This window comes from Zosterops lateralis (genome assembly GCF_965231275.1).
Source record: "Zosterops lateralis genome assembly, chromosome: 5".
In the NCBI taxonomy this organism is placed as follows: Eukaryota; Metazoa; Chordata; class Aves; order Passeriformes; family Zosteropidae; genus Zosterops; species Zosterops lateralis.
Window position 1 is genome coordinate 60,613,929 of NC_139766.1, and position 27,985 is coordinate 60,641,913.

A 27,985-nucleotide genomic window follows, 5' to 3' on the forward strand; every position below is an offset into this window, starting at 1 on the left:
TGCTCTTCAGCTGCCACAGTTCAAGCTTAAAAGGGTGAAAGTAATATTTGGGTCAGTAAATGGTGAGAGTTTCATAGCATGGTTGATGTTGCTAATTCTAGCTTGGCTGAAATTTTACCTATCTCAGGTAACAATTGTGCTGAAAAAGAGATAGCAGCTATAAATAATGACCATAGAAGATTCATGACTTGTAAGCGTTTTTTTATGAATTGAAACTTCATGAAATGTTGGGGTCTGAAGTAGCATTTTGAACCACAACCATTTTGTTTGTGGAAAACAAAACACATATTTTATCAGTAAATCATTTTCTTATTTGTTATTTAATTTTTCTCGTCTGATATTTTTGGATCATAGAGTATTACTGTCCTAATTTTGAATATAACTTAGAACTTCTAGTTTTAGAGTTTTATGGTACTTACCATAGTGTACAGAGCAAGCTATGTACGCATTCACTTTTCATATTTATTGGTGGAAAGTGATATTGTTTCCACAGTTTATAGTTCCAGGACACTACAATGTTGGATGTAAATTATTTGCTTCAACTGAATCAGAGCCATCCACCACAATGCACAGGCTGATATCAAAGAGCAATTACTTTCTTTAGTGCTGGGTTTGAAAATAGTAACATTTTGTTTACCAGCATTACAGTGTACAGTCTGATTGCCTTTACACACACCAGTAAAGGTTCTTTCTGTTTTCATTTTTAATAGAATATTTTGGTTGGACTTCAAATCATACAGGACTTGTATTTTTTCTTTTTTAATTACCATTACCGATATTTTACTGTGGGCAAAGAAAGCAGCTTTTTTTTTCCTGCTTTTTTTTTTCCAGCTTTAACTCATTTTTGTTGCATTTGAATATCTCCCAAGTATTAAAAAAATAGAGAGGGAACTTTAATCCTTGCAGCTTCTCAGAAAAATGACTGATTGAGTTATTTTGCCCTGAGTTCAGCATTATTCTAAAAGCGCTGGCAATATTGGCAATGCTTGACTCTATTTTTATCTTGCCTTCTTTATGCAAGTAAAGTAAATGTTTCTGACTTCAAAATTGAGAGAGTTTTGATTAATTCTTTGGTGTTTCTTTATCCTGGACTAACCTTTTTTTTTTTACTAGTTCTGGTTTCAGGAGCTTAGGAAAAAAAAAAAAAGGAGGTAGTTGAGCTGTTTAAATATGTATAGTTGTAGGTCTTTTTACAGAAGAATGCAGGATAAATGCCCAAGTAATGGATCTGTACAGCTCAGCATTTGATGTATACAATGATTTCTTGGCACATATATGGGAATACTGGGGGTTCCTTCAAAAGGCAAGTTATGTTTTGTATTTATCAGTACTGTATTTATCAGCTAGAGTGAGCTGGTTTGCTTGTAGATTTTGATAGGAATGCAAAACAAGTTCCAGCTCAAGAACAGCTAGAGATGTCCCAGCTGTTAACTCTGCTTTGCCAGAGCAGGAATGCAAAACCAGGGAAAATGCCACAGTTCAATGACTGCAACATGTGTTGGGCACTCAGTACTGTAGTGGCAGATCACTGTGCCTATGCCAGAGGATGGAATCCTTGGGTATGAACATGCCTTTAAAAGGGCAAGACGCAGCTTATTAGCTGATCACCGGAGCAGCTGCTGGAAACCAGGAGTTAAAACCTGGGAGCTGCTGCCTTTGTGAGATTCCACCTGCTCCTGGTTCCTAACCCCACTCAACCTTTGAGCTATGCTTTGTGCTAAATGCTGAATCCGTGCATGTACTGCAGGCTGCTGACCCTTGTTCTAGACAGTACCAGACACACACAATTAGAAAGAAGTGACAACTTGGCTTTCTTTCCCTCAATTCAGTGTAGAGAAAAATTTTGACAGTATGAGTTATCATTAGTTTTTGTTGTAAAAGATGTCTTTTCATAAAGGATATGAAGGAAGGATGAGTATTCGATGTGTTTCCGCTGGAAGATCTTTGTCCAGTTTAGTCAAGGTTGCAAACAGAGTTTAGCATTTTACAGTAGAAAGCTTTTCTGTAAGATTTCACGCTCATGCCTTAGGCTTGTGCAAGTAACATTGGAATAGCCATATTGCCCATGCTATTTTGAAAAAAAAAAAATACAGAAAGAGGTTATGCATTAAAAGAAAAAGGTATAACATTTTCCCTTTTTTAATATTTGCTTAGATGAGTGGTAGTTTTGTTTGCTTTTGAGGGGCTGGACAAGGGAACACTGTTTTATTTTCTAAGCAAGTTTGTCATTCCCTACTTAATATTTTATCACAGAAAAAATGCAGCAGTTGCTGGAGACCAGGGGACAATTTTATTATTTTTGTAGTTATCATACAAAAAGTTGAAATTATTCTGTCCAGGAAGGAAGCCAAGCCATCTCAAAATACAGGCACTTGTAGAACTGCTATTGACTTCAACAGAAGCAGCACTTTTTAGAAAATTTCTGTAGTATATTTTTGTTGCAATAGCTTGGAGTTCCCTTTTAGCATTCCAGATGACCAGTTTATTGCCTCATATTATTATCATTAGCTGGTTTCATCCTTTACCCCGTAAAATTATACCCTGACCATTCCCTTAGCATTTCTGCACAGACTGTGCATTATCCCTTTATGTGCCAGTGTTGGGAGTGGTGTGCTCTCTGTGCACTCCAGGAAACAGACTCTGCCTGAAACTTGGTTTTGTCATGCTCACAACTCAAATTTTCACTTTCTTCATTTGTGGACTTATGGCTAAACATTTGGGAAGAAAAGCTTATCCATTAATGAATAAATTCACTGGAAAAAGGGATGACTGAGGAGTCTTCTACCTATAGACGTAAAGGCATTCTTTTTCTGAACAAGCAAAAGGGACTGATTCTTTGCCACTTATAGATCCAGGTGGAAATAACTGATTGCAGCACCATATTCAATTGCAGTTATGCTGTCTCTTGATCCAACAGCTTCTATCCTGGATCTTTCTCAGTGTGAATTCTTCACAGCATCAGCTATCATGATGCTAAGTCACTGATTTTGATCTCTCTAGCAAAAGAAAAATTAGTCTTCCAGCACTGTGTCTCATTCTGACATAAAAAATTTACTCCTAGTGACTTAATTGACCTTGGACCACTCCTTTATGTGTCTTCAAGAGTGAAGGGTCAGTTATAATCCAGTCATACACACTTCAGCAGCTAACTGCAGTGGAGGATGAGTGTTAACACCTGTTGAAAAGTTTGCATTTGGCCTTTGCCTGGCAAGAACAAAGGACTGACTGGTGGCTTTTTGAGTGGAAAATACTGAGCCATAGCTAGATGTTGAAAAACTTCTTTCTGATACCTGTAGTTTAAAAATCAGTGCAAGTTCTTGTTAATGGAAAATGGAACACCTGCCTCTTTTATTCTTCAAGGGAAATACCAAGCCAGGATCTCTTCGTGATGTTTTCATCTGTTCTCTAAAGACCATTCCTGTACTTCTTTTCCTTTCTCCCACTGCATCCTGTCACAAAGGAGATCGTGGAGATACGGCAGCATGTTGTACTTGAGTCACACTAGGATGGCTTGCTGACTTTCTGTTTCTTTTCTCTCATTTTAGCCCTGTTGGGGTTCCCAAACTGCACCTCACTATCCCTTGCATTGCACTACTTAGTAGTTGTCTAGCTGAGCACAGCAAACATGCAGACATGGATTTGAGTGGTCCTCTGTTCAGTGCACAGCTTTGCTTGCCAAGGGAACAGCTCTTGGGAAGAGCCCAGGAACAAAGGTATTGTTCAGTGGGCTGATCAGGGTCTCTGGCTGAGGTGCACCTAAAGAAATCCTGATACAGAGCAGGGAATACCCCGTGTGTTTAATGTATGAGGTATAATGTTTAAGGTCAAGTTGAAAAGTTGATTTTTTTTAAATCTCTGTTTAACAGAAATATCTCAGGAAGGTTTGGTAGGACAACTCTCCTTTTGTACATAAACTCTCACTTAGGGAGTTGTTTTTCATTTTTTTGATCAACAGATACCTAAAAATTACTTATCTACATGTATTTTAAAATCTCTCTCCACAAAATCAGAGAGTTCAAAGTTTTAATACCTGAACTACTTCTTAGAGATTTTATAGAAGAGATTATTTACCTAGTCCTGTGTTCCTTTCCTGGGGATGTAAAAGTTCACTTTCATTAAGCCTGACACGCAAGCATTGCCACTATAAGAATAGCATTAATTAACTTCTTGATCGGTAACTCAGACTTTGAATCCAGAAGACAATATGACTTTTAAAAGTCTGGGGTTTGGGGGTCTGTTTTATGACCATGTATCTGGTCAGCCACTGTCCAAGACAATGCCAGGGACAGGGTTGTCTTTGTGCACTTCTCATTGTTATGCACCGGCAGGATCGTCATCAGAGGGTCACATGAAAGTTCATTCAATCAAAGCTGTGGCAGTAGCTGGAGTCTGCCTCAGGTCACTTCCATCCCTTGGGATTTGTAGGGCACTACCTGAAGTTATTTGCGTAATTCTGTGTCACATAAGTGCCTTGATACTTTGCAGCAATGATTTCAGAGGAGCAAATCTGTATCCAGTGTGTCTGTATACAATGATGATCCAATTATCTCTTCTCTTTCTGGATTATTGCAATCATTTGTATGCATCCTCTGGTATCTTTGAGTTCATTCTCACTTAGCTGTGATCTGTACGTAATGTGTATTGTTATCTTTATGGTAGTGGTTATAATTAGGTCTTGTATTTCACTGCTCTTGTGGTTGTGTGCTTGTAATCATGGGAAGCTCTGCCTCTACTTCTGAGATAATCTCTAAAAGCATTCCCTTGTGCTGCAAGCACTGTTCAAGTCAGGGTGAGATAAATCTCAGCCAACAAGTATCTGCTTTTCTTCACTGAGAGGAAAGGGATCCTAGGTGACTCCTATCTGTATCTAAATTGGTTCGTTTGGATGAATCCCAACTGGGTCTTGACTTTATCTGAGTGTGTTGTCCTGGTTTTGGCTAGGATAGAATTCATTTTCTTCTTTGTAGCTAGTACTGTGCAGTGTCTCGGATTTAGTATAATGTTGAGATGTGTGATAGAGAATGATGTTTATAGATGTATAAATAGATCTGTTGTAAACATATATAGGCGTATATGTGTGTGTGCATGCACACAGGTAAATATAGATATATTAAGCCCAACCCAGTTTTGTTATTTCCATTCCACAATCTTTTGAAGAGATTTTTATGAGGTTGTTGTACCAAAATAGTCTTAATTTCTAATGTATAAACATGTTTTATATTACGTAGACTCCAGGATATTCTGAAAAAGAGGCACAGAAGAGGTGCTTTTTCAGTCCTGAGAAGAAACAAAAGGCATGAAAGCTCATAGCCATAAAGAATATTACAATTACCAATACATGAAGTCTGAATATCAATAATTATTCCTCTCAAAGCTGAACTTTGAAACTTAAGCTGATGTTTTGGTTTAAAACCTTGGATGCAAATGATGAGATGATAATCTAAATGCAATTTATGAGCTGTTTCATTTTTGGTGATTTTAAAGAGATTGTGAATCACTCATTTCTTGGAAGGGATGTTATCTCTTTTAAAATACTAGAAATAGAAATGTATATAACACACATTGCTTCGAAGTAAGAATTTTATAATTTTTTAATGGAAATTATTAAAAAGATAGAAATCTGAGGTTACAACTTCATGGAGGGGAAAACTCTGAGAAAATAAATAAGCAAGCAAAATAATAAAATAAATAAAATAACACAAGCAATAAAAAAGTGTTTTTCACCATTAGAGGAATGAATTTTTAAATTAAAAGATTTAAAAAGTGTTCAAAAATGGGGAAAATGTTTCAGCTTGATTTCAAAAAACTTTAAGCAGGACAAATTCAGACAATGGTCTCTGAAATTACCAAGATGGAGAAAAAAGGAGGAGAAGCAAGTAGTAGATGAGCATCTTGAAGATTGCAGCATGATTAGCTGGCAGCCCTTCTTCTCAAAAGAATGAAGTCCTGTTGTGCAACACACTGAAGACCTTTATGAACATATTCTGAAGTCAAATAACAGTCATGACAACAGAGAAAATGAGAGATTTACATTTCTTCAATTGGATCATATGTAATTTGTAATTTTGAGACAGAGCATACTAGAGATGAGGCTGACAAACCCCTCTTGTGTGGTTTAGTCATGAATTTAAAGTACTTATTTGAGTAATTGCTGCTATGTGTTCCAAATAGGGCAAGTGATTTGCATAGGTGGTGCAATTTAGAGTCATTTAATTCATCTTTTTAGAAGTTGGATTTCCCCCAAATTCTTCTTGTAGATAACAGAAGAAAAGAATTAAACTGCATCTTTTGATTAAAGTGGTTTGATATGGTTATCATAGTTTCAAAACACTTGGGAAAGAGCTGGACTGTGAAATCTTGCCTCTGCTGAAAAGATTTATTTTTCCCAGTTGATTTCTGTGTAGTGCTCCATACCCAGAATTAAGAGGGGCTTTTCTTTTCTCCATTTTCTCTATTTTTTGAGCAAAGCTTACAAATTACAGAACTCCCAAAACCAGAGCAGTTCTGTTCATGCGTCCAGCTTAACCACACAGCCTCTCTTACCTGCTGCCAGATGTGTGCTTCTTAACTCCTTCTTTACCCAAATACCTGGAAATTCCTTAACAGCCACAAACACACTAAGTAGCCCACCAAAACTGCAATGGAATTTTAGCTAATTATTCAATTTCACATCTAGCATGAGTAGAGTTTGGACAGAAAATTAATTTATATTAGCCGTGAAACATATAGGTTCATGCTTTAGTTTATTATCTCATAGATTTTTCAGCATCATATAAGAAATAGATCTTTCAAATGCACTTTAGGGAGGAGCAGTATGATAAGATTTGTTAGGACAGTTTTAGATTTCTACTCCAAATTAGTAAAGTTTTGGAATAATTCACAGCTGGCATCTTGTGGCTTTTTTTAAAAGGTGCTTTTCCTAGGGAAATAAGCTGTTATTCTGTAACTTTAAGTTGCAGATCATATATTTGTGGATATTTTTGTATTGCTACTTAGATTTAGGACTTGAAGGTTTTTGTAAATTTTAGGGATAATCTGTGTTCATTCAACTGTCTGAGATGATAAAGATTAGAATCCAAACTTCAGGCCATAGAGGAAACTGTAACTTTGAGTCTCCCCTACTTTCCACATTTGTTCTGAGAACAATTCCTTGGTGAAGTGGGGGTCCCTAGGGAAATGGGTGCAACTTCAATTTATCTTTGATTTCTAAAAGTGCTAAGGTACTAAACATGGGAATATACATGAAAAATCAAAGCCTCTCCTATAAATCCTACTTTGAACATTTAAAATTATATGAAATTATGGGTTGTGTTTGCAGAGTGTTCTTTCTGGTTCTTGATCTCCATCAATACAGTTGCTACCTTAGAGGTCCAAGGTTTGGAAAGTCCTTAGGCCTTTTCAGGGCCCAGAGGCTCAGACAAATGGTTCTCCAGTCTCTCTCTGACTTCTCTTTTGACTACCCAGTGTTTTATCCAGGTTCTGTGTGTTTTATTGAACTGACTTTTGCTTTTGCACACAGAAATGAGAACAAAAATATGTTTTCAATTATGCTTAATTTGTAAGGTTATAATTTTCCTCTTATATTTCTCTGAGTAAACACGTAGCAGAATTTGCTGGCAATTGAATGGTGAAAATAGAAATAGCTCTTAATTTTTATTATGATTATTTCTATAACATGCAAAATTTCTGAACACTGATGATGATCTAACTTTTTTATTGTGATTTTTTTGTTTTTAAAGGGCACTATGAGAAGGTGTATGATAACCAGCTTAGCTTGGCCTGCTCTTTCAGTGACCCTGAGGACAAATGGTTACGTGACTACTTTTATGAGCAGAGCTATAACACTGCTCAGTTAGTAGAAATTGATGGTGGGAAGAGAAAGGCACAAGCATCTGTAGACATGGGCCTCATCCAAGAAGAACGAGGTAAGGCACTGACATCATAAAGCTGCTTTGGATGGCATCTGTAGTTACACAAACTGGGCTGAATTAAAGGAGCTGTGGACATGTAGTTCTGTAATGTTTAATCCTGGTTCCAACTTAGATAAATAGCCTATATATTTTTGTTCTTTTTAAAACGACTTTTTGGTTCTCTTGACCACAAGTGGCACCCTCTTTGTTCACACATGACTGCCACATTGGTGTTTGCTTCAAACTTAGACCTCACCACAAGCTCCATTTCTCCATCCACATCCTTAAAAAGCCTGGACAGATCATCTGATCCAACCTTTCATGGGAAGGGGAGCCTAAATGAGGTCATTTTAGCACCCTGCCAATTGCATCTTAAAAACCTCCAGTGATGGGGACTCTTCCACATCCCTGGGGAGCCTGTTGCAATGAACAGTTGTTCTCACTGTAAACAATATTGCTTTCTTATATCAAGGTGAACCTTGTTTCTGTATTTAAAAGCGTATGTTACCTATCATGGCAGAGGGGTTTGTGTATGGATAGCAGTCTGAGTATAAAAAAAGGTGTTTTCCTCTGTTTGCATGAAATAATTTTGTGGTGTGGGAATACAAGCAGTAAGTGAGCCTCAAATAATTGAATAAAGCCTGTCTTCCAGTTCTAATTTGTAAGTGTACTGCAATGCCTAACTATTGCTTAAAATATGTGATTTGTATAGCCACTATGGTGTTGTTTCTGAATTTGGCTGTGGGTTGAAACAATTCCAACTCTGAACTCAATTTGTGGCTGTTTTCTTGTATAAAGTGGCTTCCCTTAAAAAAAAAAAAAAAAAGACAGAAATTGAAATATTTTGTGGAAATAGTCTAATTCCATTAAATGTGTGATGGAATTGGGTGTGTTTTCAAAGATGGGCCAATTTCCCAGCAAAAGCCTGGACATAAAACAAAAAGTCTGCAGCCTTCTTTTTTTATTACTATTATTTTTAATTGAAAAGGTGTCATCCTATTTTTCCCTCTTGTTCTCTTACATCTCACACAACACCTTTTTTTATATTTCCTCACATATTTCTAGACTGATGGCCGTTCACACTGTTTTCCTGTGAACTGTTGCCTTTCTTGCCTGCAATACCCAGACCTGGATTCAGTTTTAAAATTCCAGCACATACCAATAATGAGTAAAATGGAAGGATTACTTTTCTTACACATGGTATCATCCAGTTTCCCAGTTGATAAGATAGCAGTTACTTAAAGCCTGGCCAGTCGCAGCCAAGTAATTTTTATTTTGAATGAAAAATGCTTAGTTAGGTTATCTATCTCTTACTCAGTAGAACAAAACTGCTGGAAAATTGCTGGATTTTTTTTTTTTTTTTTTGCAACCTTTTCACTTGGTCCTTTAGTTACTAAAAAATAAAATTTTAAGAAGGTGCAGGCAAGCAAACATTCATATCTACTTGTAACTTCAAAAGCTCTTACTGTGATTCACTGCTGTTACCCAAGCAGTGCCTAAAAAAACCCAATTTTTTCTACTTTTATGATGTCTTAAGCAAAAGTTGTTGAATACTTAAATATCTTGAGGCCCATTACAAAAGCACATAAGTAAAGTTATGAAATAGCCTGAGATGATCAGAGGAGCAGAAATTTTATTTTCCTGCTGAAAAATATTAGAAACTTTTAGAAGAGAAGCTTCTTGTTAACATTATTAAGAGAGAGAAAACAAAGTGTATTTTCACTGCCCAGGGTAAAGCTCCACTGAATCTGTGGGCTCTGTCTGTTGCAAGTATTTTCTTTCCAGAGAGAGAGAGAGAGAGAGGTAAAAAAAAAAAATAAAGAAGCTGAGAGAGTAAGCATAGGATTTGCTTTGAGGGACCACTGAGGAAAAAAGACAGCAGATGTATTCTGTGCACTTTGTATTTCCAAGGGTGAAAAATTGATTCAAGGACAAGTTCTGACTGGAGAAAAAGTACAAGAGATATTGGGTTGCCATTGCATAATATTGCATCAGTTTTAATGGTATTATAAGTAAAGTTTTAATTCTGCTATTTTGGGTTTTTTTGTTCAGTTATTTATAATTTGGTAATTAATTTGTGAACCAAATTAGTCAGATTCCCAATTCTCTGGGGCTGTATCTGCAGGAATAAAAGTAAACATCTGGTCCCAGTACTTTTCAGTTTTCTCATACAATAGTGTATTTTTCATTACTTGGGAAAGGAAGCTGTCTATATATGCTTAGGACTGATTGCTTGGGAGTATAAAGTTAAACATGGACTTGTAAAGATTGCTGTTTGCCTTGGAAGAAAATCAATAAATTTGCTGGGTAATTTTTGTGTAATCAAATTTAAAGTTCTTTGACTTTCAGCCTGGTCCCTGTCCTAAAGGCTGGATATAACCTGGTGTTCATTAATCTTCAAAGCTAAATATTTGAGGTGTCAGTGGTGTAGACTTCAGTCATGATGTTTGGATGCAAGCCATTAGTAGCTGCCAGTAAGGGAAAGAAAACAATAATATGTGAGTAGCCTGCTACAGACACAAATGGAATGTTCTGCTTGGAGCAAACATAATTTTAATGGCATTTCTTCACAGAATGAGATTTTTAACCTCTTCCCTAAAATACTCTGCCTGTAAAATAAGGTCTGAAGCATTCATTGATTATTGTAGGAGTGTTCAGATTTTGATACTGTTCAATTAGCTGTGCTACTGCCTTACTTTGTCTTTCCTCAGAGGGCTGATAATAAGTCATTTTATTACTTCAGTTACTCATTATTTTACTTTAGTTACTCCTTTATTACTTATTTTTTCACATAGCTCTTTATTGTGCTGATGTCACTTTACAGACACTGAAAATGCAGTGACATAACATGTTTTTCTCATGTTAAATTCAGAAATACTTTTCCAAGTAAGCACAGGCTTTGTGATAGAATCTCTAGTAAGAAATGAGTTTTTTAAGAATACTTTTCTTCCTGTGCTTTCAATGCCTTTTCAGAAGTAATATCAGTCATTATAAATGTTTGCAATGTTCTGCATATCAGAGAGTAAGATTATAATCATAGTTTATAATAGATTATATTAGTGTGCATTCTGCTGAAGTTAATTGTGAACTTGGGGTTTACACTGTTGTATCTTGCAGAAGAAACAGTTGGAGTGCACTGAAAAACACAATGTCTAGTATTGTTTTGTATATGTTCTTACATCATTGCAATATTTGAGTGCTTTCTTTTCTGTGCTAAATGCTTTTACCACCTATTACGCATGAAGTGATATACACCTTAAATATATGAGTCCCAAAGTTTAAGATAACTTATATCAATAAAAAGAGAAGCCTGGGAGAAAACAAGGAATTTATACTTGTAGGGGCTCTTTGCTTCAAATATGTTACTACAAAACCAGATAAATTTCTGTATTATTCAAAAGCATATCACAACCAGACATCTGAAATTAGGGTACCTGTCAGTTGCAGTGCTTGGGAACATTTCTGGATACATTTAAATAACTGTTTGAGAAAGTATGTAAGTATCACAGTAGAGTCCAATGAATAAAACTTTAACAATTAATTACAAATGTGTATCAGTGCCACGTCAGAACCTGGATCTCCCCTGCTATGAGAGCTGTAGGATGAGTGGAAATTATGCCATATAGTCTCAAGGCAGTGGTGACTTTGAATTAGTCATCAGATTTATATTCTGCTAGCACATAAGGATCAACAAAAGTGGCGGTAATACTTTATCTGAAATCTTTACAGGCTGAAAAGACTAAAGGCAGGCAGAACTGGTGAGAGAAAGGGAGCAGGTGCAAAGCAAATAGCAATGTTGGGAATCTCAGAGTTGATACCCACAACACACAGCTAATCCAGAAACCCAGTTTAGTCCATCTGTGTGTGTTTTTTAGATTGTGGGTCTTAGGAGAGCTCCATAAGGTATTCCTTTAGTCCTTTCTAAAATAGCTTAGACATTTCAAAAATCTGCCATATTCTGCAAATTAATCAAGGATTTTTAAGTGTTCAGTCCTAATCCAATTCTGCCTTGTTTGTAAGAAATATTAAGGTCTGATTGCTTTTCAAACAGAACAATGTTATGCCAGAGTTGATCACTTCTGATCACTTTGTACCTACCCCAAAAATATTAATAAATTGCACCTGACTTATTTGAAAGGGTGTAATTGTTTTATCTGCAATCATGGATAAAATATGGTCTATTTCATATGTTGGAATTTGGTGGAAACTTTTCTGGTTGAAAGACCTACTGAATGGGAGGGACTTACAAGTTTAATTAATTTTTTGGGGAAAAAGACTGCCACAGGATTCTTGCAGATTTTAACAATCTCAGTTGAGACTGAGGTGTAGGATTTTCCCTATCCCTTTGCTATTGTATTGAAATTCAAGTTTTTATCAAGGCATTGCAGAAATTGATGGAAAGGTTCTGATTATGTTTAAGGGGCATTTCACAGAATGGCTGGATTGGAAGGAACCTCTGAAAATCACCTAGTCCAATAGCCCTGCTAAAGCTGCTACACTTGGAACAGGTTGCACAGGATAGCTTTGAGTTATGAAGCTTAACTATTAATTACTGGATATATTTGCTGAACAACAACTTAAAGATGGTTCACAACATATTTTGGTTTTGGAACATAAAAAATCTAAACTGTTTATTTTCTTGTTCTTAGTCAAGAAATTCTTGCCAAGAATCCATTCTTACTAAGAAATTGTTGATTTTGTGTTTTGAATTGTTTATGGCTAGTGTTTTTTAATTGAAAACTGTAATGTATAAATAATTGAGAGAAACTCAGCATAAATTCATGAGTATCTATGCAGAGGAAATATGCACGTTTAAGCAGAATTTCCCCAATTGGTTTGCCTTCAGGCAGAAATAATTTATATTCAGATATAAAAAAGAGAATGTTAATATTGCAAAATGAAGTACTAAAAAGGTTTAAAAAGGCAAAAGTTAAAATTGCATATGAAATTTCATATACTTTTGTGTGTGCACAATTTGCAACTTTATTTTAATTACATAAAAATATAGTTTCTTTTTAGGATATTCCTAAGTATAGCCAGAATAAAATTCACCTGTGGGATGGGTGGCCCAAATGCACCTTCTCCATTAATAGAGCTTTATGTTGTTATCTATGCTGCAATTCTGCCAATCCCACTTAAATAGCAAATCCTCCATGGTATAGTGTAGAAACGTTCTGCTTTACAATCTGATTGCATAATCGTAAACAGCTGATAAATAAAACAAACCAGGGGGACAGCATTTGTGAAGAGAGATTAATTTTTTCCTTGTTACCTGTGGAGTGCAGAGCTGTCACTGATAACAGAATTGCTGCATTTGAAGCATCCAGCTATGTTGTGTTTCCACCATAAGGCGTATGCCCAGCATCTGAGATTTCCATACCGCTGTATCCACAAGCCCATGTTAGACACTGGGTTAAGGCAACCTAAAGTGAATCTCATCTCTTCATTCAGGAGCAAAAGCAACTCAAATTATCAGCTAAAAGATAGGTTTTGTCCATCCTTTTGTCTGTTGGAGAGTCCTTTCTGTAAGCAACAGAAAGGTTTGGCTTAAAATGATACCCAGTTATGTTTGTGATTTTTGATAAAACATCAAGCTCATCATTATCTTTCTCTTTCTTTTTATAATGAGATTTGTCATTGTGTGGACTGAAATGAGGAACAGAATTTAAAGATATAAATTCCTATGTAATTTTTTCTATATAGGAAGCTTGTGTGCTAATTAAAACATGACAATGGCCTAGAGGAGAGTCACAGTTCTAGAGATGTAGAGATTATCTATCCTTTCAGACAGGAACCACAGGTTTTTTCTGCATTTATACAGTACCCTTTCCTCTGTGCTTCTGCAGCACTTGCACTTGGTGAGGTTCAGTGTGTGATAAACTAAAGCTAGATGAGAACATGCTGCTCCCTGGCTAAGCAGAGTGCTGCTGTCTCATCGTGTACTGCAAGTTCTGGCTCTCTTTCTGTCTGTTTGGAGTTTGGATCCATGTGTATCCTCAAGATATTAATTTTCTTAAAAAGTGATGAGAACTTACTGTCCTATTGACTTCTTACCAAATTTGGTTGAAACTCACTCCAAAAGTAGTTGAAGATCAGGATGATCATATGGATTTGTTCCCTGTGGAGACCACCCTAAAAGTGTCTTTTAGCACTGTTGATTGTCTGGAGAGAACACACATATTTATGTAACAGACCAAATCCAGTAGTAACCAAATACCATTGGTTTATCATGATATTCCCCCTCCTCACCCCAGGTTGCATATACCAATTTACAAACTTCTCAGATTTATTTCTACTTATGGTTATTTTATTTTCCAAACAGCTTATTCAGAAAAAGGCACATAGGAATAGTTTAGTCCTAGGAGCATACTCACTTGTTTCCAAATCCCTTGTCTTTGACTACATAAAACTGGTGCTACATTTTAAGTTCATATACTTGAAAAGAGTCTCTGCATCAGAGAACTTTAAAGAGAGAAAGGAGCCTTCTGTTGGTGGGACATGAAATTCTGCATACCCAGTTTGACCATTTAAGGTACTTCCAGTCATTGACTTTCACCAAATCAACTGAAGATGATTCCCCTTTGTTATTCTGCACTTACTCTACCTCACAAAGTGGTTATATTGTTTTCTGATTGCTTAAGAATTGAATATATAAGTCAGCTGGGAAAAAACTTGATTGTAGAGCATAATTTAAAAAATTAAAGCAGCAAATTGCTAGGAGTTACTCTTTGGATATTCTGGTTTTCTCTGTCAGTCAGTAGCAGTCAGAAGCAGCCATAAATGCTGCTAGATTCTTGGGAGGACAGATTGAGCAGGTTTGTTAAATAATTGAGCTCATCCTCCCTCAAGTGCACAAAGTACTTCCCCAGTAAATGACATCTTATTATTACAGGGTTGTTGCTGGTATTGAACAAACAAGTGCTGTCTCGAACTGATGTTCTAGAAATTAGGAATGTTTTCAGTTCAAATTAGCACAGTCTTAAGAAAGTCTGAAAAAGCTTTTTGTTTTTTTCATGAAACATGAAAGCAAAAGAGGGCCTGTTAAGTTCATAAAAATATTCTTCATAAATATTTTTTATTCTTATTTTTAAAAGGTTTTGGTGGCTAACGAAGATATTTTGAATAAGAGAACTCAGAGAAAATTCCGTAGTGCTTCTTCTGAAAAGAAATCCTGTGAAAATATAATACTTTCTACATGATTTTACTACAATTGGCTTAAATCAAGGCTTTTCATTAAGCATAGGGAAGTAAAAACATCCTTTAGAGTAAGAAAAAAGTAAGTTTCTTTAATCCTTTCATGGTCACTCCCACTTTCCTGGCCTAACTCTTCAAATGGAGAATCTTTTAGTTCTGCTATAACACCTGGGGACAGGTCTTGCTTTCTGATAAGCTCTTCAAAATATTCACAGCAGTGCACAGGTGCTGATTCTAAACTCTGTCGTTTGCATTGTCATTAAAAATTTTGGCATATGAAAAAAAGATCCTAAATTAGGACTCCTAGGTGTTCAGTGATTGTGAAGTTCATTTTTAAGTCATAAAACTACTGAAAAAAAGCTATGGCTGTTTACTTGAACTATGAAAGATGTATCAGGAATATTTTAGAAAAAAACATTTGATGTGTGCTTGAATATAACATGTTGCACTCAGGTGAGCTGTTTATATAGATACTTCTTCACGAATCATATTCTAAATATTTTCGGTATCCAGTATTGCTCTGTTTGCTTTATGTGCATGTTCATACGACTATGACATTTAATGAAGAGATCTTTTTAAAGTATTGATAGCCATGAGTAAATTATACTGTGTTTGATCTGTGTTAAAGATTCAAAGTCCAAGATATTTGAATAGAACTTAGAATAAAAATGTAATTAGGTTACATCCCTAAAGTCTGATATATCTTTAAACAAGACTGCAAATGAAACTTTATTAAAACTTCAAATGAATTATTTCTTTGCTTTTTTAAATTCTTTTTCCCTCTCTTCTCTTTCATGTCTATTACTGACATTGCTGCTTGTATTTTACCTGTCCTTTCCAGGGTATTTTAATTATTTACTGCTTAATGACTAGTACTGAGATGAAGCTGCCCTCTCACTCACAGGGTTTTTTCTTTGCTTCAAAGCTTTGAGAGGTCTTGGAATACTGTAGCTGGACCAGCAGTTGTCATCATAAACTTTCCTGGAGGCAGTGTTTCCTTTCAGTAATTGATAAAAGAGGCTGTTTCCAGAGGTGTCTTTCCAGTGTCACTGAGAGCTGCCAGGGTTGCATGTCCTCAGCCATTACCAATAATCTGGAGAAACTGTGGGTAAAGCAAACGTGAAGCTGTTAATAAAAATATATCTTACTCTTCAGAGAATCATTCAGGTTGGCTGGGATCTTAGCAGGTCATTAATCCAACTGCACTTCTGAAGTAAATCATCTGCACCACAGAACAGCTCCAGTGCTGGAGCGCTGCATCTGATAATAAATTTATTATTGGAAGCTATGAAAAGTAAGAGGAACTGGGTGGGATCTGAATAAAATGTGAACACTGCCAAGAAAACGTATTTAAACCAAGGAATGCATTTGACATGTCTTAGCAAAAAAAAAAAGTAATTTAGTGAAACTAATCTGCTACAGTGTCACTTTCTCTGTTTAAAGAATAATGATAATATTAATCTTTGAGGTTAAATACTAATATAACTAGTTTTCATTATTTCTATTGAAATTAAAAAACTCTTAAGCCCTGAAAAACAGAATTGCAAAGTATGTGCCATTCATCCCTGAGTTTTCTGCTCCCTTTCTGCATTTGGATATTCACCCATAGACATTGAAATATTTTGAAACCTGAAACAGGAGAATCCCACTGAGTGTGGGCCTGCTCTTATCCAGAGCCTGGAGCCTTACAATGTGAGCTTCCTGAATACATTTTGCATCTTGGGTAGCCTTTGCATATGGAAAGCACTTTGATGCTCTGCAAGCATGAAAAAAGGCTTGAATAATACCATGAAGCAACAATTCCATTCTCTCTGAAATGGGTGTGTGAGCATTCAGCTAATGTTTAACATTGTCTGCAATATTGTCCTCCAGATTAAAATCCATAGATATCAAAAAGTGTTTATTTATATAAAATCAAACAAATCAGAAGGCAGTGCATGACAAATGTTGCTTTCATAAAATGTGTTAACCTAAAAAGATAAAGGAATTTTAATTGTAAACCAGAATTTTGCGTGTTGGTTCATTTGAGTATGAATGTAAGACAGGCAAGTTAGTGGAATTTTTATTTGGGACCTGTTTGGTTGTCATTTTTTTTTCCCTTTGCTGGTCCGCAGTGCACCATTCCCAAAGCAGATGTCATCTCATCCGCCTGTGGGAAAAGCCTCCTGCTTGCAGCTCAGGAGTGCTGGCAGCAGAAGGGGAAGGGATTAGAGAGCAGCTAGGCAACCAGAAAAGCCAACATTATCCCTACCTTGTGAGGTATCTCTGGGACAACTCTTGAAGCAAGCCCTTTTTAGAACTTTTTTAGCCCTTTTGGTTTGATATCCCAGCGTGCTGCTGGTGAGCCACAGCGTCTGTGAACTGTCCTGCTCTGGGTTCTGCAGTCTGCACTGCCCTCTAGGCTTCTGTAGGTGTATTTTGAGTGCTTGAGCTTTAAGGCAAGTAATATAGGTCCTCAGAGGACAAAACTACATATGCTGTAATGCTCACTGGATTACTACAGTTATGATTTTCTTTTCAGACAACAAACATTTGTTTAAGTAATGTAAACAGGAATAATGTATCGTCCTCTACAGTGCAGTACCTGGGACTAGCCTGGCAGTCCTTCACCCAGGGAAGAGAAGATAAAATACTGTCCTTTTGTACTGCAGTGAGTCCACCAGTGCTACATCTCAGGTTGTGTGAAGCTCAGCTTTCCTTTTCTCTCCTCCTTTTTCCTTTCTGTCCTCAAGTGCTCTACTTCTCAGGCATGACTTCAGCAGGCCTTAGGCAAGTAGGACTCCAGGTAAGATCTACTGGTGTATTGTCAAACTGGAGGAATGGTCAGAATACCCTGTGATGAGCCAGTATGGTCATTGCAATATTCTTATGAACTGCCTATGTCATTTTGCTAAAGCTCATGGTGGGATCTTTCTGAAAAAAAAAAACCCTCAGCTTCTCTAATGTAAATTAATGTAAGGTTTTATCCATTATCTTAAAAATATTCACTTTAATTGTTGGCTGATGATTGTTTTTGTTTAAGATGGATGTTGGAGAGTTATGAAACCACAAAATTTTATCTTAAATCACTTCTGCAATTTTTTCCTTGTTTTTTTTAGCTGGCACGTGAGTTCAGGTTATTGTATGTGAGACCTGTCCCAGTGGCTTCTTTACAGTTCTTTACACCTCAGGAGTGCAAGGTGGTTCAACTGAATGAGAGGTGTTTGCTGAATGAGAGGCCTTGTTTTATGTTTTTTGTGAACACACCTCTGTTAAACACTTTCGTAACAATCTCTGTGGCAGACTTCAGTATTTCAGCATGAGTAGTGCTGCCATAATTGGACATAGAAACTGGGCATAATACAAGTAGTTTAAGTAGTTAGACTGGAATGTAAGCATATATCTTTTGAAAGATAAGAGCATTTTTGGTTTTCATTGCCATTAACTGATGCTTCAAGCAGATTTTTGTTCTCATTGTAAAGTGAAATAACTGATGGCAAAAGATGCTCTAGATTAAAATATACTACAATATACTCAAAGTTTATTTTTCCTTTAAGTTGTTTTAATCTACAGTGGAATATTTTCTGAAGCACTCAACAACTGTTTATAATTTAGAATTAAATGTGCTTCCTGCTTCTAATGGTGCTGCTGAGGCAGGTTACCTAACAGACCTGTCACTTTTCTTGTGCAGTTGTTTCTGTGGCATTATTTTCATTGGCAAATATACAAGCCGATAGAAAAGGAAATCATTAGGTGCTCTCAGTATTGCTGAGGCATGGAGCTAGAGCAGGTCAGTCACCGCGTTTTGCAGATTGTGACATTTTAAATTACCTGTACACTACTGGAAACAGTCTGTGGACCTAATTAACATTTCACCTAATTAAAGTCAGGAATGTATGTGGAGAATTCTAGATTGTTTTGCACTGCCTTTATTTATTAAATACCACATTATTCAAATTTGAGTCTCTAATTTCAGTATTGAAAACTTCAGGTTTGTGTGCTGTTTTCTTAAGTGGGAGTAACTTTTTTTTTTCCCTCCTTCAAGTAATCAATGCGCTGCTGAATGAGTTCATTTTAATGCACTCAATCATGCCTCTAATGTTTGTAGCTTACGGGCTCAAGCATCAGTAATGCAGGAATGTTATATGGCTTTAGTTTGGGCCATTTCATAAAATATTCATGGAATCAAAAATGTGCATCAAAATAGCGGCTGGGAGAATTACATTTATGTGCCTGCTTTTATGGCAGCTTCACATTTAAACCCATTTGTGTTAATATCTAGTCAATCTTTCTACTTAAAAAAAAAGGCAAGATTGTAGTCTCCCTATATATACCCCTTTTGGTTTGGTATCTATTTTGATATAACAAATCTGTATTTTTAGATTGGGTTTTAAGAAGGGGAATTATAAACAAACTTTTAGATAATCTAAAAACATTTCTCTTCCATATTTACAAAATTGCATTGAATTATTTTGCTTGAATGAATAGATTTAATTTTTTACTTTGAAGCAACTCGGTGAAAATTGTTTCAGAATGTCTTATATTCATATCTAATTGTTTAGAACTGATTTTCCACTCCCAAAATTATAATGTGACAGTCTTAGCCTCCTATATTTAAGATTAAGCTATTGCTGATGAGATTTCCTTTGTTATGCTCTAAATTATATTAAACTGTAAAAAATGATAAAACTGTAAAATTTTAGTAGTGGTAGTATGTATGTTGTAAGAGTTACCCTTCTGGGTTTTGATTCCTTTTATAAGAAGAGAAGAGAGACATCAGAGATTCTCCAACTCTATTTGGTATCCACTGAGATAAATTCTGCATGGCAGTGTGAGAAAAAATATACAATTGCTATTAATGTTGCCAACCAAAAATAGCTTTACCGTTTAGTGTAACATTCTGCAAATAGATTTTTCAAACATGGGTTTCCTAGAAATACTGTCTTGATTTTCTCTTTGAATTCCTAGACCTATAAAAATATATTTCTGCAAACTGTTTCAAGTGATTTCTTTTTTTCTTTTCTTTTTTCTTACTCCATTGTTTTTCCTCTCCTTTTGCTTTTTTTGGTCTTTCTTTTTTTTCAGATCATAATAAAAGTAATTTAAAACTCTATCTTATCACTGCCTAAGTGAGATAAAAATGCTCTTATTCTCAGAAATGTTCTGCAATTGGCTAATAGCTTTCTTTTAATGTTTTTCAACCTTTTCAGATGGTGTCCTTTGTATGTCTGCAGCCAACACTTACAGCACTTCAGTTTTTAAAAATTAGAATGCACTGGCCTCATCAGTTCCAGATCCAGAGACTAAATTCACCAGCCCCCTGAAAAGATGATTTTCCCACAACATTTGAGTTTCACAGAAACATCATGGATTAAATAAATAGGCTGATGTGTCATTTGCGAATGGCAACAAAGGATTTCAATTTTCATGGAAAAATGAATTCCAAAGTCCAAAAAATTTTACTTTCCATGAATTTGAGAAGTCTGCAAATAGCTTGTTTTATTTGAAAGAGTCTTCAGTAAAGAAATTCCATCTCTTCCTTGTTTAGGAAACTAGCAGGTATTTTGGCTTTCTGTGCATCACTTTCCTTTTAGTATTTCTGTGAGCAGATTTTTTACATTTTACTGCATAACCTTTCTTGATAATTCTGTGAAGCCAAATGTAATATAGATCCATTTGAATACTACAAAAAAAAAAAAAAAAATCATACTACTTTATAATTTTGAAGCTTGGTGTAGATGGATTGTTTCCAAAGAGGTTTCACTGAGATCTGGCAAAAGGAGTGTCAGGTCAACTCTTGAGAACTGTGAGGTGCATGGAATGTGTGAGTTCCATTTCTAGTCTGATGGAAACTTGCTCATGGTGATACTGCAAGAGAGGGAGCTTGGATAAGAATCACCATGCCTGATAGTTTTAACAACCTGAGCAATAGTGCTTGAGGTTGCAAGGTTTTTTTACCTAAACTGTTAAGTGATCATGTTATGGTGTCAGGAGAAACTCAGATACTATTCAACTTCATGGTGATGCCACTCATTTGTTTGCTGCTTCCCATTACTAAAAGTTTTTGAGTAACACATGAACCAAATTCAATTGAATCCATTACACGTGTAGTGTATCCCAGTGACTCAAAGGTATGATAATAACCTTTCAAAAGAACAATCTGTTCATTAATGAACTTCGGAGAGAATTTCAAGGTAGAGTTTGCATGAGCTTATGAGAAACCAAGTGAAGAAAATGCTGGCTCTACCTATTAACATTAAACTTTAACTCAACTTTCATTTCAGTCATTTGTCACAAACCCAACATTAGCTTCTTCAACATCTTAAATCTGCCTTTAGCACCTTGGATAAGTGGAATTCTGTTGACTTTGTTGACTGTGCCCTAAGAAGTTAGCTGAACTTGATAGACAAAATCTGAAATTGGAAGCCTCTTGAGAATGGACAAAGGTTTTCATCTGGCTTTAGCAAATCTACAGCTCTATTTTCTGTTACATCTACTGTCAGGGAGTCCATAAACAGTTTGTACTGGTTGTGATAATTTCTCTTTGCCTTTCTATTTGTGCAGTCTGATGTCAAGTGTGTGACGTCTTGGAAAGAATGTATAGAACTTTTCCTGCTTTCCCAGTGTTTTGGGCCATCTCTCCAATACCTGTCCTTAGCTGGAATGAAACTGAATAAAATCTGCTGTCTCCCCTTTCACCTGGCACTGCACTTTTCAGTACCTGTTGTCTCCTCTGGCATTCTTATACAAATTGTAGGATGTAGAGCCATAAAATTATTTGTCTGTGGCACTCATTTAATTTATTGCGTCTTTGAAAGAGGAGTTTCTTGTGCTTGTCAGTTTTAGTTGAACTCATTTTAATCATCAGAGAAACTTAATATGAAAATAAATTTAATTCTAATAAAGGTGAGTTATGTTTTATGTTGCAAAGTTGAAAGCATGGTTATAAAGGGGTAACATATGCAAAAGACAAATCTAAATTGAGTTAATAAGAGAAATCTGTCATAGCTGTTCTGCTGCCTCTAAGTTGGCTGGAGGCCTGGGGAGATAACCTCATTTTCTCTAGGAATGCTTAAAGGAGATCCTTCTCCAAGCTTTTCTGCTTTCCTTTCCTATGACTGGGAAACAACTGGTTCTTTTTGCAGTTTGAATTCAGCACTGTAAAAAAAGACTGCAAAACAGCAACAGTTCCTTGTAAATCACATCTCAGAAGAGGTGTAAACTACAAACATCTAAATGAACTTGTTTTATGATTTGTTTCAGCTGTTTATAGAAATATATTGATGGTCTATGGGACAAGATTCCTCCATCACACACACAAACTTATGGAGGCAGGGTCACACTCACAGTTCTCCCTGCTACAGAATAGTCTTTGCTTAAAAAGATATTGTGACCAGAATGCTTTCTTTAAAATTATTTTTAATGTAAATAATCTTATCTTACCTGCTTCCCAGCAATACTCATTATGTATGAGAAAAAAACTTTTCTGTTCTTTCCAAGAGCTTTGAATTTTCATTGTCCAGCAGGTATGGAAATCTCCTAGATTGAATTTTATGCACAGAGGTAAATCCAGCTGAAGGTAGAGGAAAAACTACTTGAATGTGAAAATGAATTGAATTCTATCTTCAAACTTTCCTATGCCTTAAAGATGTTTGAGTAACTTATATTTGAAGACCTCGGAGTATATTACTTCAGGCTCAATAATTAATCTATCCATGGTTAATGCTCTTGCAGTAAATCTACTAGATAAACTCACCAGACTAGGCCTTGCAATAACTGTTAAATAAATTACTTTGTATGATAATTCTTTTTTTCATTGAATAACTTGTTTGAATGAAGATTTTTAGGTTTTCCCCACAGTTTTGTTACATTTATCCTCCACACTTCAAGTCTTTCAGCACAGATTTTCATTACGGAAAGCAAAACTTGAAGAATGGTTTCAGTTGTGATTATTTATACATAGATGTGATTTCGATGTTTGAGAACCACAAAAGCTTTATGAATCTAGAATAAATCTGTTCTCTAGAAGTCCTGAGTTAGCATCTCAGGAACCACACCCGTTCAACATCGGGAATATACTAATTAAAGCTAATTAAAAATATGTTAAATTAGAGCATTACTGGGTACTGTGAAATTTGACCATACTTTCCAGAAATCTGCGAGTTATGTATTGAAGAGTCTTGAAAAATCTGTGGAATGTTTGGCTGCAACTTACTTTTAATGATGAAATTATAGACTCCAAGCTTTAACTATTATTGTTGATTGCACTGATTTTAATTATGAATGACATTTTTCAGGTCATATCATGAAAGCTGCTGAGTTATTTGAAGCATTTTATCGGCTAACAGAGGGCACAGCCTGGAAGGATAAGACAGGCCACACTTACACTTCACTGGCATGTCATCATCTCTGGAGAATTTATACATTGCTAGCAGACAAAATGCTGGAAAATGAAGAACACCAAGAGGCCATCAAAACGCTAATAAAAGCTTTAAAGATGGCACAAGAAGGTAGGTGGAAAATAACACTTTCCCATTCCTTCACTCAATGTGCAGGCCATGATTTTCCCAAGAGTAAAGTAGAAAGTGTCAAGGGTTTGACTGGGTGATTATTTCCTATGAAACTCAAAGACAAATGCTATCAATACACTTGCAGATCTCACTAAAGCAGAAATACTTTCTTGCTGACAACAAAGAAAATTTTGGGTTCCTCAAAGCTTTATCTCCAAAAAAAACCCTGACAACCTTGTGGGAACAATAATATAAAACTGTGAATCCCTAATCAGAAAGTGAGGTCAGTGATGGAAGCTGATTTTGATTGGCTACTGACTGTTGATTTGGCAGGTTTTGACTGATTATCTGCTGGAAAAGTTACCTTTTCATTCTACATAGTTACAGAAAAAAAGGTTTTTATCATAAAATTTTCTATCACGAAACAAAAATTTTCTATCTTAATATACATCAATATTTTTAAACCTAAAGGAAAAAATTACAGAATCGCATAAGAGCGTAGGTAGGAAGAGAAACCCCTGGAAATCATAAGGTTGCTCTGAGGAGGCTGCTCAGGACTACATCCAGTCAGGTTTTAGTGTTTCCAGAGGTGGAGCCTCCATAACCACTGTGTAAAAGATTTACCACTGTTCGAACACCCTCACAATAAAGAAGGTTTTTGTTTTAAATACGTATTAATTCAATATTTATCAGCAGATCCATTAGGTTTTTTAAATTTAATAATGTAGGCTGAACATTGAATCTGTGACCCAGTCTTTGACTAGTAGTTGGAATAGATAGACTGTCAAAAATGGCAAAAAATGAAAGTATTTTCCAAATTTTAAAATAAGTTCTGTGACAAATAATATTATGACTGTATAAGATCATAATAAAAGTTTGTAGTGTTTTCTACAGTTATTGTCTATAATATATGCTTAAATTACAGCTACAGTTAAACTCCTCCTCTTAATACTAGGTGTAGTAACTAGAAGGGCTGCTGATGAAATGCCCTTTGGATGTCTTCTTATTGCTGGTGAAACCTGCTGGATATTAAGTGATTGTCAAAATGGATCTGATGTCTTTCCAAATTTTTTTTTGACCAGACAGATGTTCTGATTCCCTTATTTCAAATTTCAAATCAATCACTTCCATAGCTTTCTGAGGCATGTAGCACCTATCACTATGCACAGTATATGTGCTGTTGTTCTCTTTAAATTTAAGCTTTAGGAACTTCTTTCTGAGGAGTTCTCCAGTCCTCATTCCAGAGCCATACTGGCTACTGGATGTTATCTGTAATGTCCATTCTGTGCTTCTAGACCATCATCTATCTTCATATATTTTAGGAATTAGGATTAGATATTAGCTGCTTCAGGCTGTCAGATCCTCTTAAGCAAGGAAGAAAATTCTTTATGTCCCTAGCAACTTTAACTTACTATTCTGTGAAAATGTTTTTCTGTATCTTTTTGTCTTATTATGCCTTTTAAGGGATATTGAATATTGGAAAAGACCATCAGGTGACAGGCTTTTAATAATGGTAAGTAACATATTAAGTGCTATCAATAGAGCACTGCTCTGGCCTCAGCAATTATTATCATTCAGAGAGTTTCAGAACCAGGTGTAGGCTTCTGTGTGTTTGTTCAGAAGGAGCCTACAACTGTAGCCAACAATCTCCCTTTTCATTGTGACTATATTTATTTATGCATTTTATAAAATACCTTGATATGCATTTATTCTTCGGGTTGATTTTTCACCATTTATTGTATTGGAGCAGATGGTTATTGAGCAACAGAAAAATTGGATTTTTTTGGCTATTTTTAATGTAATTTCATTTATCGGGGTTTTTTTATGGCTACTCATCCTCTACAGGGAAATTTTTGCATATGCTGTGATACTTTAAGAACTACATAATTAGTTTATATTTATTTTGGTAAATAATAGTCAAGTAGATGATTTTCTCTTGAGGGAGCCATGCAAAAGGACCAGCAAGAAGTTTTTGATAGACCAGTGAATGAAATGATACCTGGCATGCAAAGGTGGGATGCACCTTAGCAACAGCCTGTACAGAATTTTCTCTAAGTGCTGCTTCCAAGTATATTACCCATTTCTTTTTAAGCTATTTTATCCTACAGTAGCTAGTAAAGCAGGCAGGAGAATAAGAAAGATGAAACTGGACAACTGGTGGTTCTCTCTTGGCGTTTTCCTAAGAGTCACATTAGCAAAACATGTGGGTCAAGATACATTTTGTGTTTATATATTCAGGTTTATTACCTATTTGTAGCCACTTTTAAATTGAGTATATATAGAGAGGCTGCTATAATTTTCCAATGTGAAGACACTAGGACCATGATTAAACAATTGATGACAGAGAACCTGACATGTGCCATTTTGATTGTACTTTCTTATTGAGAGATATTTTTCTCTGACTTTGCTGAACTTCCTTGGTGAGCTCCATAGCCTCTGTTTTTAATTATCTGTATTTAATTATCTGTATGTTTTCAGAAAGAGATACGTGGTGGGAGTAAGGAAAGGGAAAAATTTACTGCAGTATTTTAGCACCTGTATGTTATTTAAGAACCTGCAAGAGCTGTACCAATGTCATTTTGTTCAGATCACCCTGGTAACTCCACCTTTAACCCTTCCTTTAGGAGGTGATATAAAGATGCATGGAGAAGCAGCCTATTGCTTAAGTCTGGCATACCATTTTTCTGGAGATCATGAGACAGCATTAGCAGTAAGTTTATTCTTCACTTTAGCTTTCTCAATGCCTTCCTCTACCCCTTCAGCATGTTTGGCATTTGCAGAGTGGAAAAAACAGTGGAAAGGTCCTGGCTCATGGACCTTACATAACTTTATCTAGGTCTGTAGACAGGGATCCATGTGGATCAAGCATTTGTGGTTCCAATAAATTCCTGAACTGATGGAGTCCAGGTTTCCGTGCTTGGATCTGTGGAAATAATATAAATTTACAGTTCAGGTTATACGTGACTATCCTTCCTTTTCTTGTACATATGTGAATATGAAACAGTCCCTGTATAGTTAGGTTTTTGTATAAAACACCAGTTTTGCAAATTAGTTTGGTGCAGTGTATTTGTGAGCAACAATGAAAAATGTATCAGTTCACACGCTGATATTGTTAGAACATCAGTAATTTAGAAGAAATATTAATTGCTTTTGAAAAGCTGTAATGCTGATGCAATTCCTGCTGTGGATGCCTGAGTTCAAACTCCTCTTCCGATATTTCCCTTGAGCCTTAATAATTCTAAGACAGTGAGAGCTCTGCATGTGGAATTCTAGTCTAGAAGGGGGGTTTCACTGCTTCCTCATAGGTCAGTGTGAGCAGAAAGATAAGCAGGACCTTGGTTCTTTTGTGCCAGTCATCAGTCACAGTCCTCCATGATCCTCTTAAGAATGTTCTGTGGAAAACAAATTTGAATATTTTGATTGTGATTATTGTAATTAATTACTCTTTCTGTTTGTTCTTGTAACTGCAGAATGACTCAGTATTCTATTGATGAATTTGTTTTATAGAGGTCATTCATTGCGGGTGTTTGTTGTGATGGTTTTTGTTTGGTTTGTATTTTCAGAAGCAGACCAATAGAAGTCCCAGAATAAATTCAGCTTGTGTATCAATTTTACTTTTTTGGTTCTTGCAGTGTAGAGGGTGTTCTAGATTTCTTTCTGATTTAATTTCTGTTATGATTTTTTAGAAGTTATTGACCACCTTTAGACATTATTCTTCAATGCTGAAAGTCCTATCTTCTGAATAAATCCATTGAATGCTGGAAAGGGGGAGCCTGTTCTCAGTGAATTGCAATTAAGCCTGTAGCTGAATGTAAAAATATTTCAAAACTAAAAAGCTTCATATAATTTTATAAAATTGTATCTAATTGTTGCAATGGCAACGAGAATGATATTTGATCTCTTACAAGAAAACAGTATGATAGAATAGACCAGAATTTTTTGTACTTCAGTTTACCTGCAATTGTTTTTTGCCTGACAAGTATGCTGGCATTCTTACCTGAGCATTTTTTCTCAGGCTCTCAGAAACTTAAGTTAACTTTCCATTTCACATAATATACTGCTTGAATTATGAAGAGCAGCAAGATAAACAAATGTGCCAAATAAAGAAACCTGCACCTTAATCTCTCCACAATATACGAAGGATAAAACTACCCTTTTGACTTTGAAAGAGCCAAAAGTATTAGTTGTCCTGGTATTGTTTCCTCAGAATCAATTTTGGCTACATTTTCTTGCTATTATTTTCCCTTCATTGCCCTCCCATGTCTCCTGTCAAAAAGTTACGGCAGTTATTTGGAAGTTGCATTTCTTTTCGTTGCGTGCTTTTATTTTTTCTAAGGAAGCTTCTGAAACGCTGAATTTTTTAATGTACCACTACTCATTTTAAATATGCAA

At 35.8% G+C, this 27,985-nt stretch overlaps 1 protein-coding gene across 1 annotated transcript in view; it reads left to right on the forward strand.

Annotated features, from left to right (window-relative positions):
• Nucleotides 1-27,985, forward strand: part of TTC29 (tetratricopeptide repeat domain 29) — a gene marked incomplete at both ends in the record, with an annotated part of 101,797 nt that overhangs the window by 17,736 nt on the left and 56,076 nt on the right. Inside the window, 3 exons of the mRNA XM_083861976.1 lie at nt 7,740-7,925; nt 23,381-23,593; nt 26,218-26,303. Coding sequence (XP_083718102.1) covers nt 7,740-7,925; nt 23,381-23,593; nt 26,218-26,303 — 485 coding nt within the window. The remainder of the gene's footprint in view (nt 1-7,739; nt 7,926-23,380; nt 23,594-26,217; nt 26,304-27,985) is intronic.